This window comes from Crocodylus siamensis, chromosome 2 (genome assembly GCF_052110815.1).
Source record: "Crocodylus siamensis isolate JL-2025a chromosome 2, ASM5211081v1, whole genome shotgun sequence".
Classification (NCBI taxonomy): Eukaryota; Metazoa; Chordata; order Crocodylia; family Crocodylidae; genus Crocodylus; species Crocodylus siamensis.
The window spans coordinates 185199965-185213273 of record NC_143396.1 but is presented as its reverse complement, the minus strand read 5'-3'; the positions used below and the strand labels follow the sequence as shown (position 1 = coordinate 185213273).

General features: G+C 41.8%; 1 protein-coding gene across 1 annotated transcript in view; it reads right to left on the bottom strand.

The window, feature by feature from the left end:
- Window positions 1-13309, bottom strand: part of USH1C (USH1 protein network component harmonin) — a 94508-nt gene that overhangs the window by 11647 nt on the left and 69552 nt on the right. The window contains exons 21-24 of the mRNA XM_090032570.1: window positions 9823-9885; window positions 5197-5238; window positions 4907-4960; window positions 1028-1127 (exon numbers count right to left, since the gene is read on the bottom strand). Coding sequence (XP_089888696.1) covers window positions 1028-1127; window positions 4907-4960; window positions 5197-5238; window positions 9823-9885 — 259 coding nt within the window. The remainder of the gene's footprint in view (window positions 1-1027; window positions 1128-4906; window positions 4961-5196; window positions 5239-9822; window positions 9886-13309) is intronic.

Below are 13309 nucleotides of genomic sequence, written 5' to 3'. Positions count from 1 at the left end.
GCAAAATCACTTCTGTCAGTTTCCTCTCCAAAAGAGGCAAACCTATGCAGGTTCAAAACTTATCCATATGGAAAATCATCTGATACCTTAACGAGATGCCTCAGTTTGTATTTCAGTTATGTAGATAGGAAGGTTTCTTGTAGACAAAAGCTAACAAAAAGTTTGGGTGCCAGGGCAGTGATTACAAAATCTCCTGTTACCAATGGTCAAATAAAGGCTGTTCAGTCTGCTATAATGGACATTAAAATGTAATAACCGAGGAGCTCTTCAGAGGAGCAAATGGCACAAGATGACTTAGGGAATCTGTCCATAATATCAATTGTTGATATTAGGAGTTGTTACTCTGAAAACAGCAGTATCACTGAATGTCTCTATGCATGTGTGTCATCCACTATGATTTGACAGGGCTGCATCATGTCACTTTGGGAGCAAGGACAATATTAGGTGGTTATATCTCAACAGTGCTTATTCAGGGTGAAGCACGTGGGAACAATGGGCTTGAGTTTGGAATGTGTAAAGTTAACAAAACACAAAACAATGACATCATGAAGTTGGCCTTTAAATATTACTCACATACAGGGACAACTCTGGGGGAAAAAAGCTGATAGGTTTTGGAACAAATGGTGGTGTCTAACCATGCTTTCATAGCAGGGATTCCTGCCTTTCAGCTGCAGAACCAATCAATGTCAAATCAGGCAAACTGTTAGCTTGTGACCTGAATGCTGATGGAACCTTGCCCTCTTAAAATTTCCCAAGGAAAGGCTAAACCAGGGAGAGATGCATTATATTCAGGAAGCCTGGTATTCTTCAGATGATGTTTAATCTCTTGTACATGGTCTCATAAGCAAAACAGGTCCTGACACCCACTCTGAGTGCTGCTTAAGTTACTGCAGGATCAGGACAACCCATGGCAACCAGAGAGTGAGGTACACAAGGAGAAGACTTACTGTCATCTCTGAATTACCCTGTGAGGCCAGCATATGGAGTGCTTGTAGAGCTAAGTTCAAGTTCCCCCACGATTACTCACCATGTTTGTCTGCAGCACCACCCTCATAGATAGCAGAGACAACTATTTTCCCAACTGGAGAATCAATTCCTCCCTCTACTGCAAGGTCTAATGCCCCTTCCTGTTAAAAGGGGGAAAAACCTAGTTTAGAAGACCATTGACAACCACTGGAATAGGAGCCAGTCTTCCATCTTTCTAGTAAATATGAATAATATGAGTAGTAATAGCCCTTTGGCATAGTCTAGACAAGAGATGGCCACCACGTGGCATGTATACTACAAGTGGCATGGGAAGTCTTTGTGTGGGGCACACAACAGACAGAGGGGGGGATAGGGAGCACAGTGGCAGATAGGGCAAACAGCAGAAAGCAGAGTAGTGGATTCAGTAGGGAGCAGAAAACAGAGAAGTAGATTAGTCAAGGAAAGGGGACTGGGCAGGAGAAGGCACTTGGAGAGGGTGCAGGGCTAATTTGTGGCACACCTGCCAAAAAGGTTGGCCATTGACTGGTCTAGATTATTATCAATGGCCAGTTTTCAAAATGTAGTTCCTCATTTTATTTAAAAGATACAGGTCCAAGAAAACTAGTATACTGACATAAATTAAACATTAACAGTAATAGAAACAGTAATAAAAACAAAATATTACCATGTTAATTACAATTTTAACCAATAAACAGCATCATTCTTTATTGGAAAAAGAAGAAAATCAGAAAGGAAAATAGCCTCTCTAAATTATATTTGCAATTACCCTATGGCCATCAATAATCAGATTAATTTAAACCTGATGTTACAATGAATGATATATTCTGATATATTTTTGCCAGCATCAAAATATCAGGTTGATTTTTGCTTACTATATAAAGAGTCATTTCTGAATTGGGGAGAGGAAGCAGCTGTGTGGAAGATGCTGTTATATACCGATTCATACATGTAAAAAGGCCACCTTTACCCAAAAGTCTTAAGTCTTATAGTTAGTGTCCAGACATTCTCATTAATGCCTGTTGCACTAAAAATTGTTTTCACTCGATAGCAATTTTCCTGATGAGATTGGAAATCTCAAGAAATGAGACAGGTATTTCAATTAAGGCTAGCTGAACTGTGAAATTTCCATTCTGCTGGATTCTGCTTTTGCTAGAAATGAAATAAAATGATATTTTCATTGACTGTAACATGGACATTTTGAAAATATTTTGAAATTCTTAGTAGGAAATTTTGTAATAATCAAATATTGTTCTGTTTAAGTTTTCTTTTTTTAAAAACTGACAATTTGAGAGAGAGTATTATCTGGACAAAAATTTTCAAACCAGCTCTGTTTTAGAGGTGCACCGATACATCAGTCCCAAAGCATATTGGCACTGATATAAAGAAAATTGACATTATTGGCAATAGGCATTTTTGGTTGATGTGGGTGATAATGTCGCCAATAAATGCCCTGTGCATGTGCATAGCCACAGCGCAGCACATAGGCAGCCAAGACCACAGCCCAGCAGCGTGGAGAGCACTGTCAGGCTGGTAAGTCTGTTGTGGGGGAAGGGACGGAGAGAAGGAAGGGGCGTTGGGGGAGGCAAATTGAGACCCCTGCCATGAGGGAGGGAGTGAGGCAGGGGCAGGTGCTGCACAGCTTGCCCAGGCAGGGCAGGGCAAAGGATGGAACCATCAGCAGCTCATCAGGGGCATGGCTTCTGTCACTGCACACACCCTGGGAGGGCATGGGGGACAGCACGTGATCCTGGATCTGTGTGCAGGGCAAGGGTGGGTTGCCACTTCTGGGCTGGGGCTGGGGATGGCACTGGGCTCTTCCTGGCAGGAGGGTTGGGCTGGGGCTGTGTATAGGAAAGAGTCCAGTGCCACCCCAGCCCAGCCCTCAGCAACCTCAGTTGTGCAGTGCCTGCCTCTGCCCCAGCCACATTTCCTCCTCACTGCTGGGCCAGGTTGTAGAACAATCCTCACAGTGCAAGAGGGAGTGGGGCAGGGGCAGAGGTGAATGATATATCCCTGTCCTACTCTCTCCTGCACTGTGGGGGTCTCAACTGCCCCCCCCGCCCAGTCACAGAAAGTGAAGAAGGGAGTGGGGTTGGGGCAAAGGTAGGTGCTACACAGCCAGAGCGAGGCATGGGACTGAGCTGCATTGAGGGGTGGTGGCTCCCACCATTATGCGCACCCCCAGGAGGGCATGGGGATGTGTTCCCAGATCTGTGTGGGTGGAGGGATAGGTTGAGGTTGCAGGCTGTGGCCAGGGCTGTGCCAGGCTCTTCCCAGTAGGGGCTGGGCTGGGCTGCACTTGGGACGGGTGGAGGTGGTACTGGGAGTGGGGCTATGGGGGGGTCTGCAGCCACCCCAAAATTTGCTGTAGCCCCCCAACCCCCTTCTAGAACAGCTCAGCCCAACACCCTTGCTGGGAAAGCCCAACGCTGCTCTGGTCCCAGCTCACAGTGGCCCATAGCCCACCCTTCCCCATGTGCTAATCCAGGGGCATGTGCCTCCATGCCCTCCTGGGGGTGCATGTAGCAGCAGTGCTGGGAGGAGGGGCCAAATGGGGCAGGGGGCTCATATGGAGCAGTCACTGCCCCACTTGGCCGTGCCGCTTTCCCATGGCTGGTCACAGCTCTGTGGGCTGCTGATGGGCCTCATGCCTGGCCAATTGTGCACTGACAGGGGCAGGCACAAAACACATTCCCACCCCCCTGCCCATTCAGACCCTTGCAGCTCTGCTGTAAAGCGGTAGCAGCCAATCAGGACAGTGAGCTGGGATAGGGGGTGGGGAGATGCTGTGGTGTGCTTCATGCAGTGTGCAGGGCTGACAGTACCTGGCGCATCCATCCTCCAGATAAGAAGCGAATGTGCCATGGAAGACACTGCTGCCACACCCCGTGGTATACTCCATCCCCACCCACCTGCCCACACATACCCCCTACGATCTTTTTAAGTACACCTGGGGATACATGTATCCCCGGCTGACAACCCCTGGTATACATATATGACACTCAGCTAACTTAGGGATTCAGAGGGTTACGAGATAATGACTATAAGTTGAATAACCTTCTCCTGACAGAACTAAGCCTTTAGGTTAGGGACAGAAGTTACACATAAACTGGTTTAAGTGATAAGAAACTGGTTAAACCTGTAAGAGAACAGAAGTTCAGTGCACATAAACCAGTTTCAATTCTGGCTGTAACTCTGGACTACAAATCCCAGAAGCAACTGGAAACAGGAAGAGGAAGTGATGAGCAACCCTGCAGACTCCTGCTTCTGTGATGCTGGACTGCAAATCCCAGAGACCTCAGGGGCAGCAGGAAGAAGTGCCAGAGAGCCATGCTCTAGCACCCTCCTGGCTTCTGGCCTGAGCCATTGTAGACATGTGGCTGCATTTCCTAAATCAAAGGTAAGTGTGTATCCAGTTGTTTCTCAGTTTAATCTTTGCAGTTTAGACTAACCTGCAAAGACTGAATCAATTCAACCTTAGGCCTTTTGACTGTCTGTACTTAGCCTTAAAATTTGAATGATGATTACACTTTTAGACACCATCTAATCTATGTGTGGAATTTAAACTGTAGAACTCAAGAACCATAGGGGTCTAGGAGCAATATGAAAAGCTAGGTCTACTGGGACAGTTGGGGCTTTGGACAGAAAGAGGTGGGGGTGGCAAAGTGGCTGTGGCAAAGAAAGGGTGGGGGGTAGCAGCAAATGTGAGAAGATGCTGTGGAGCAGTCTAGTGATGCAGGAGGCCATGGCAGTGTGAAAACAATAATTCTTTACCTTCTCCTAACCTCCTGTAGTCATCTGTCAGAGGGAAATCCAATTGCTGTATTTCAGTTTAGAGAGTGAAAAGGTAACATGTGAACCATGCACTCAGAAAAAGCCAACAAGACATCACGTTGTCTTGATTTTATGCAGGGTTTACCTTTTTAATACGCAGCAGCCGCACATCTTTTCCCATAACTTGGTCTGGTGAAAACTATCAGAAGATATATTAGTTAGTCACTTCCACTTTTAAAAGGCAGAAGTATAAAACAATTAAGATGATAAATGAAGTTCACAAGAAAACCTCCTTTCAAACAGAACCAGGGGAAAACAGAAATCTAAAGGACCATTTGTTTCAGTAGCAAAACTATCTCTGATCTGAAAGGCAAAGAAAAAATGTTTCCCCACATCATATAATTTTAATCTATGTAGCACATTTAAAACTCTTACCATTGAATAGGGGTCAAAATTTTCAACGTACTTCTGGAAGCCCTGAAAATAAAATAATGCATGTTTGTAGGCAGCTTACAAGGAAACACACATAGACACTCCCCAAACCCCACCATACTTAGAAAAGGTACTGCCCTGTAAACTACAAAAGATGATTATAACATGGAGAAGGACACACACAGGTAAGCAGATAGTCCTCCTGACAGTCAGAAGACACTTAAAAGCCTTAGAATAGGACGACAAATTAGTTGGTAAGGTTACAAGCCACAATCTGAGAGTTCATGAAGATGGGGCACTTCTGGGGCCTAGCAAACACTCTGTACCTCTTACAATTTGGTTGTCTCTCATCAGAATGATAGGCCAATTTCTACCACCTTTACCCTCCAGAAGTAGTAACTTTAATGACATGATTCCCATCATAAGGCACTCTTTGGTCTATGTAAAAGTGGAAGAACTATTCTCCACAACAGTGGCCCAGGGTGTATGGGGTTTAACTCTCTGTCTGGCATCATGACCCGAGTCTCTGGCTCTATTAAAATGGTCTCCAAAATGGAAGGAAGTACTTGATCATTTTTGGCTTAATTTCAGGAACAGTGTGGGAGGTATGAAGATTTTAGCAGGGAGATGGGTTTGAAATTAGGATGAAGCTGTGGGATTGGGGATGGGTCAGGTTTGGTTGAAAGGAGTGCTGGTATGGTAGTTATATTGAGACATATTTTTTTTAATTTTTAGAGGATTTAACTTTCAGGGCCAAACCTATCTACCTCGGCCACAACATCACAAGGGAGGGAATATGACAACCTAACCCTTCTCTGTGGGGAGAGGTCTGCAAGGAGCCAGTCAGAAATCAGTGGGCAGGCAGGTTCTGGTTTGTGACCATCTAATCTCGGGAGGGTGGGACCTCCTCTGGGACCTACAGGCTGGGTACCTTTGTGATTTATGAAAGTTCGGCATAGATTCTGTGTGGAACGCAGCAATGTTGTCGTATTGGTGACTTTGTGACATGGAGAAAGTCTTGCTCATATACCCAGCAAATGCAGCTGTACCAATTCCAGCTGCCACTGTTTGGGGATATGGAGACACAGAAGTAGGAGGACTGATTGTGAAAGGGAAAGTCTATCAATTAGCATCTATCTAGCATCTGTTAATAAAGTGCACAGCATCAGGTTCCTATCTTACCCCAGGCTGCTGTTAAATGACCAAGTGGCAGTAGTAATCAACTGTGCCTCCTCCTCATCCCTTCCCCCTCCACCTACTCAATGCCAGTGTGATCTTTCCTTGGGACATAGACTTCACTACTTGCCAGCTCTATCTTTATTGTGACCAATGTGAGTTGCTGCTAGGCTCTATGTTTAGAGTTACATTTTGAAGAATGCTTAAAATTCTGCCACTGCAGAGCATGGCTACCTACTTATTTGGCAGTCTTCTACACAGAGCACATGACATCTGTGCTTTTGACCCTGCCATGGTTTCTGATCTATGAAAATCAAAGTGTTTATCCAAAAACACTCTAGGAGGCACCTGTGGATTTGAGTTTCTTAAGGAACTGTTCCTCTCACCATGTTCCCTTTTGTCAGATGAAGGATCAGTAGAACAGCTTACAGTACATAACCAGAATTCAACATCTGGGAGCTGAGGGAACAGCATTTGCAGCAGGGGGCACTACATCTTGTTCCCAGTGATCAGCCGGCCCGAGCTAAACCTTCAACACAACTAGCAAGGCTTGTCTGTTACCACAGACAGAATTTCCCTGACAGGGCGATACTTAGGGGTTAAGGCTCTTTTTAGTGACAGGGCTATAGGGAGACATTACTAAATCTTTTAATAGGTGCTGAGTGAGCTTGCCAGCTGTGGAACTTAATGAACCAAAAGTTTAGGATGATATCCCATCTCCATCCCAAGTCCTGGGAGTTTTACCACCAATTCTGATAAGGCCAGGATTTCACTCCTAAAACTATATTCATGCACTTAGAAGGCCCATTAAATACTTAGTACAGATAAAATATGGAAGCACTATGAATATCCTTCCATTAAGTTATACAGATATATTGTACAACGAAAGTGGAAATTAATTGATTCAGGTAAATAGCGGATGGTTAAGTAGTTGTATTAGTTTCACATATTTGATCTTGAGAGAGACGGTCAGACCAAACATCTTTGTTGCTGGAACAAACAGCCTGGAGAAAGGAATTCTAATCTGAGCAGAGCCACTGGTTCATTAAGTAACTGAGGGCCAGTCACTTGGCCTTGTTTCGTCTCAGGTCCTTTCCTTCATGAAAAAACAGATGTTGGCCCTGATGAAAATATTCTTGGGAAAATGCATTTTAAACAAGAAGGAAAAAACAAAAAGAAAAAAAGAAATCTTCAAACAAACAAACAAAAAAGAATACAATCTGGATCCAATAAGCTTCTAAATGCCACACTAGCATAAGCCGTTTCAAAGAAGTCTTTCCAGGAGGTGTGACACCAGTTACTCTCAGTGGATGGAGGGCTCTGAGCCCTGCATACTCAGGAGAGGCCTAATAATTCAGTCAAATTAAAATCAAAGCCACAGTCACAATTCTGCCCTCCAGTTATAGAACTATATCTCTGAAAAGAATGTCACTGCCTGCCAAAAATGTAAAGAAAGATAAGATGGTCACAGACTATTCATTTACTGACTTGCAGATGCCCCCGTGGCTTCATTCAACTGAAATGCAATGAACCACAGACAGAACTGGACCATATATTGGTTGTAGTAGCTCAAAGTTCTAGATATAAGATACAGCTGAAATGTTCAAAGTCATCAAACCCAATGCTGGTTCGTCACTGAAATCCCAGTCTAAATAATTAGCAACAAACAAGCACTCAACAATCCAACCAAATCCCCAAATAAAAAAGCCCACAGATGTAGAGAATTAAAATAAATTAAATTAAGAAAAGAGTGTTTTTTCTTAATATGCTAGTACAGTGGTTTTCGAATTGTTTTCCGTGGAACCCTGGGGTTCCCTGATAGGTCACCAGGGATTCTGCAAAGCGACTGGAGGCAATGGCGGAGTGGGTCAGCAGGTGATGGACCACCATTGCCAGGCTGGCTCGCCTGGCTCTGTATCAGCTCACACAGGCCATAAAGTAGGGATTCCACGACAGAAGAAATTATATAAAAGTGTTCTGTAACTTTAGGAAGTTTGAAAATGCTGTACTAATGTTTTACAAGCAGATTATATTACCATTCAATGGCAAGTAATAGTAAATGATCCTAGGGTTTTTTGTCATTGCTTGAGCTCAGTGCAGTATTCCATGTTGCCCAAAGCTTGAATTGATTGCAGTAAGACTCATGGGTGTACAAGGAATAGAGGAATTGATGCTTTAGTTTTGAACCTGGAACTTGTTCCTTCCAGGTGGATTCCTGAACCCTTGTAGAGCCCCAGGAAAATCGGTTGGGCCTTGCCTGCCTGCAGAGGTTTCCATGAGTATGGTAAGGATGGACAATTGTAAGAAGATGTCTAATCAGTAATCACAGACCTACTCCTGTTTGTTACACCATCATTCTCCTTTCTACGGACTGAAGGGAATGTTTCACATTTAATAGGCAGCAATGTAGTTGATTAATTTTATAGCACCAATAAAAATACAGCAGCCATGACTCAAATACACACGCAGTGTTCTAAATAATAATTTTGCTAAGAACAAATTATTTGCAGTCTTAATTTTTATAATACAAACATGAATTTTAGGATGCTCACTCTGTACAAGCCACATTTGAAACTGGGTTGTCCAACTAGAAACAGTGATCTATAAAGCCATGCAACTGATAGGTCTATTTTAAAAATAAAGGTCATGAAAGGTAGGAAATGGGGGGAAAAAAACAAAAACACCTAGAGTTAAGATTAATCTTCACTACTGAATTTGAATTTAAGCAATCATGCTGCAAACCACTCCTAGTGTTCCAGAGAACATGGTGATGCACCCTCTTTAAAAGGCCATTGTAAGGTGCACTTTATGCAACCTGGCACATTTAACAGCAGCAAGGAAGTTAAAATGCATCTCTTTCCTCACAGTACACTCTATTAAGAAATGGAACAGCTTTCCTTGTTACTTTATTATTTAATTATTATTATTCAACATCGGGCAGAATAAAGCACTAGAAGTAGCATAACAGGGAAACTATTGTACCATAAAAGGACAAAAGAGATGCCTTAATAGGTATTTTCCATCTTTAGGCTCTAAGAGACAACCCAGTCAGCTAATAACAGTACTAATACATGCTATCCATTTACTCCAGAAAAATTATACTCCTCTTACAACAAGCAGGGTTTGGAACAAAGAAACAACAAGCAGAAAATATCAGTAGACTGTACAATTCTGCCTTCGGTTTTCTCTCTCTAAACCCTCTTAAAGTTACCAGCTGATTCATGACAGGTTGAAAAAAGAATTTGTTCTACAATATCTACTCATTCCTCATTCTTCATATATGGCTTTTGTTTAGGCTGATGAGAAGTACATGCACACAATGAAAATTACACCGACTCATAGTTTTCATGCATTATGGCTGTATTCCATCCTCGGTCTCAAAGGAAGCAACCACAAAGAAGAGAGAAAGAAAGGGTTAGTACCACACAAAGGAAAAGGAAAATGTTATTTTACTTGTTTTTTGTTAGATCTAAATGATGAATTGTAAACCACCATTCTTTTAAACATCTCCTGGGGCTGCAAAAGAAAGAAAATTGCCAAACCAGACATTAATTTTTCCCTGTAAATAAAGACTACTGAACAATATATAATTTATCTTTATTGCATATAAAGGTCCCCAACTGTTTTTTCTATCTACCAGGGCTAATTCCATGTCAAATGGATGTACTTAAGGAATTTATACTTCTTCATGTGAGAAGGACCAGAAAAACAAATATATATCTCCATGGCACATGACTTCTTCAAATCATATTATTTGGCTATACTTCCCTCAGTAAATTTTCAGAGGGCTGTGTTGAATCTATGCTGCAAGACTGCCCTCACGTCAAGGAACATGTACTAGGCAAAAATGCTGCAACGTATTTTGAAAATGTATGGATTAACGACAGCAGAGCCTTAAGCATGCAAACTTAAAACTGCCTCCTCTGTCAAGGGATTTCCTATATTGGAGGCTGAATTTTACTGAATGGCCATGAATTCTGTGAAGAAAAGGATAATCAGAACAAGGATGGAGGTATTGTTCAAATGGTTCTGCTTTACAGATTAGTTCCATTTGAGTTTTTAATTTTGAGCCTTATTTTTGGGAAACTATTTTGTTTCTTACAGATCAAATCCTGTTCATTTTGAAGGGGTTATTAATTTAACTCAAGCAGATTTTTCCTCTACGGTATGTTCAGCTAGTAATTTTAAAATACTCATTAATAACTGTTAAACCAAATATAAAAACAGCACTATATACATTTTACAAACTGATTTCATACCTAGATTAATTTTAGCAGGTGGTAGCTATAGTTTGAAAGGATCTCAAATACACAATACCATATGAAATTCCAAGTGTTTTTGAGAAAAGACAGAATTGAGGAAATAAACCAGACACACACAAACTGTACCAAATCAGGGAAACAGATTTGTGTCTTCTTTGAAATAAAAATGTGCTCCTACAAAATAGATTAGGACATCATGTATTTTTAAATTCAGGATTGAATGTTAACTAATTTTTCCATCACCAATTTCACTGGATCAGTCAAAAAGGTCTAGGCTTATTGTGAACATCTGGCCAGATTTTCAACAAAATTGAAAATAAATAGCTAATCTCCTCTGGGCACATGCATCTTCATTTTCAGCATTAGTGTTTTTGGCAGAAGCACTATACTACCAAAACAGAGGAAAAGCTGAAGCGTTAAAAGACAATCAATTGCCGTAGAGCACACTGCATAAGAAAGGTCTTTTTTAGGTTTCATTTCCCTCCATAGTACAGAACTGAGTCTTGAATCCCAAATGGAGAAAAGTGAAGTAATATATTTTTCCTTCAAGAAAGATATGTCAACCAAAGGAGGAGGGGAAAGAAAGAACCTGTACCGCTAGCAAATGCATCAGAATCTTCTCTTCTATGGGACGGGTGTTTGAGAAAGATCATAGATAAGTAGGGCTGGAAGGGACCTTGCAAGGTCACCTAGTCCAGGCCCAGCTCAGGTGCTCCCCAGGCAGGAGCATCTGTGGCTAAACCATCCCAGGCAAGTGTCTGTTTAACCTGCTCTTGAAAACTTCCAAGGATGAAGATTTCACAATTTCTCTAGGCAGCCTGTTCCAATGCTTGACCACCCTCAGAATCAGGAAGTTCCTCCTAATCTCCAACCTATATTTCCTCTGCTGCAGCTTGAGGCCATTGAGCCTAGTCCTGTCACCTACAGTAATAGAGAAAAGCCTGTCTCCATCCTCTCATTAACTGCCTCTCAGGTATTTGAAGACTGTTATGAAATCACCAGCTCAGACTTCTTTTCTCCAAACTAAACAACACTAGATTTTCAGCTTTTCCTCATAAATCATACCCTAACCCATCTTTGTTGCTCTGCACTGGACTCTTTCCAAACTGTCCACATTCTTCTTGAAGTGTGGAGCCCAAAACTGGACACTTCTCCAGGTGAGGCTTCAGCAGGGCCGAATAAAGTATAAGAATCACTTCTCTTGACTTGCAGGCAACTTTTCTGTTAATACAATTCAGTATGCTGTTGGCTTTTTTTTTTTTTGCAACAAGAATAAACCATTGACTCATATTCTGCTTACAGTTCACTGTAACCTCCACAGTACCTTCTCTACAGTACCCAAGACGTGCCATGAGTTATAACAGGGAGCTGCACTTTTGCTTGAGCCCTAGGTTGTCTCTGTCCCTATCATTGCTGCCAACTGCACTCATCATCATGTAGCTGCACTATTTGTGAATTGTGAAGAACAAAGTAAACAAGGCCTAAAATACTTCAGCTTTCTCTGCATTGTCAGATTGCCTTCTGAATTCTGTAAGGGACCTATGGTTTTTCTTGTCTTCCTTTTACTTTTGACGTATTTATAGAATCCCGTTTTGTTCCCTGTATATTCCTCACCAGTTGCATATCAGATTGCTGGTGAGAAAACAGCAGGTAGAATGGCTTGCCTTAGTGAAACTCCTCCTGCTGTATCTAATCACAACAAAGGACTCGAGCTCTCTGCACCAGACTGAACAGTTTCACCATGAGCCTTCTCTTGACCTTCTTTGTAGAGCCTCACAAGCATACCATTCCCATTGCTACCAGACTGAGAGTAGGCTGAGAGTTACCGAAGCCTCCTTTTGAGATTCAACTCCTATGAATGTTTTTCCAGCCATGAATTGGAATAATTTATATGTTCATGAGCAGATGGAAGAGTTACAGTTCCTAGTCCAAATACAATTAATGTGATAATTGAAGTAAGAGAGCCTGTCTGCTTGGAGGCTTGCTTCTTCTCTAATGGAAGGCATTTTTGCCCGTGGTCAGCAATTTTAAAATAATAATAATAATTATTATTTCTCAATCACTTTTGGTGATTTAACTAATGGGTTGCTTCATTAACACCCATTTGGGCTGTTAATTAATCCATCACCATTAGTTTCTGATGACTTGTGCATTATGTAGGTCTTACTAATCAAACCATAGTAGACATTTTATATGGGAGGTCATATGCAAGAAGAGGGGTAAGGTATTGGAAAAGAAAACCTATTTTGCCTTTAGTTTCACGTATTTAAGTGAAGGAGCTGCTGAACTTTTTGTACTTCCCAGCCTTTATGTGAATCAGGAAAGACAATAAATATTCTTCCCTCTGCACAGAACTAAAAATAAATATTTAAAATTTGCGGAATTATGGCCTGTATACATTTTGCTTTCTGGAGCAGAGAATGGCATTTTTTTTTTTTTTTTGGATTAAAAACAGACTAATTCCTTTTTCACACTTTTAAAATAGCTGTGTAAGCCCTACTTTATAATTTACCATGAACCTAGCTGCAACCAGTACAAACAATCATAACAAACCAAATCATAGTAGCAAGTTAGAGAGTGAAAGGACTGACAAATGCAATTTACAGTGCAATTTACTTTTGAAAAATCAGAAAAATATTATATCTGAAAAATATGCACTCCCTCCATCTGTGAATTCC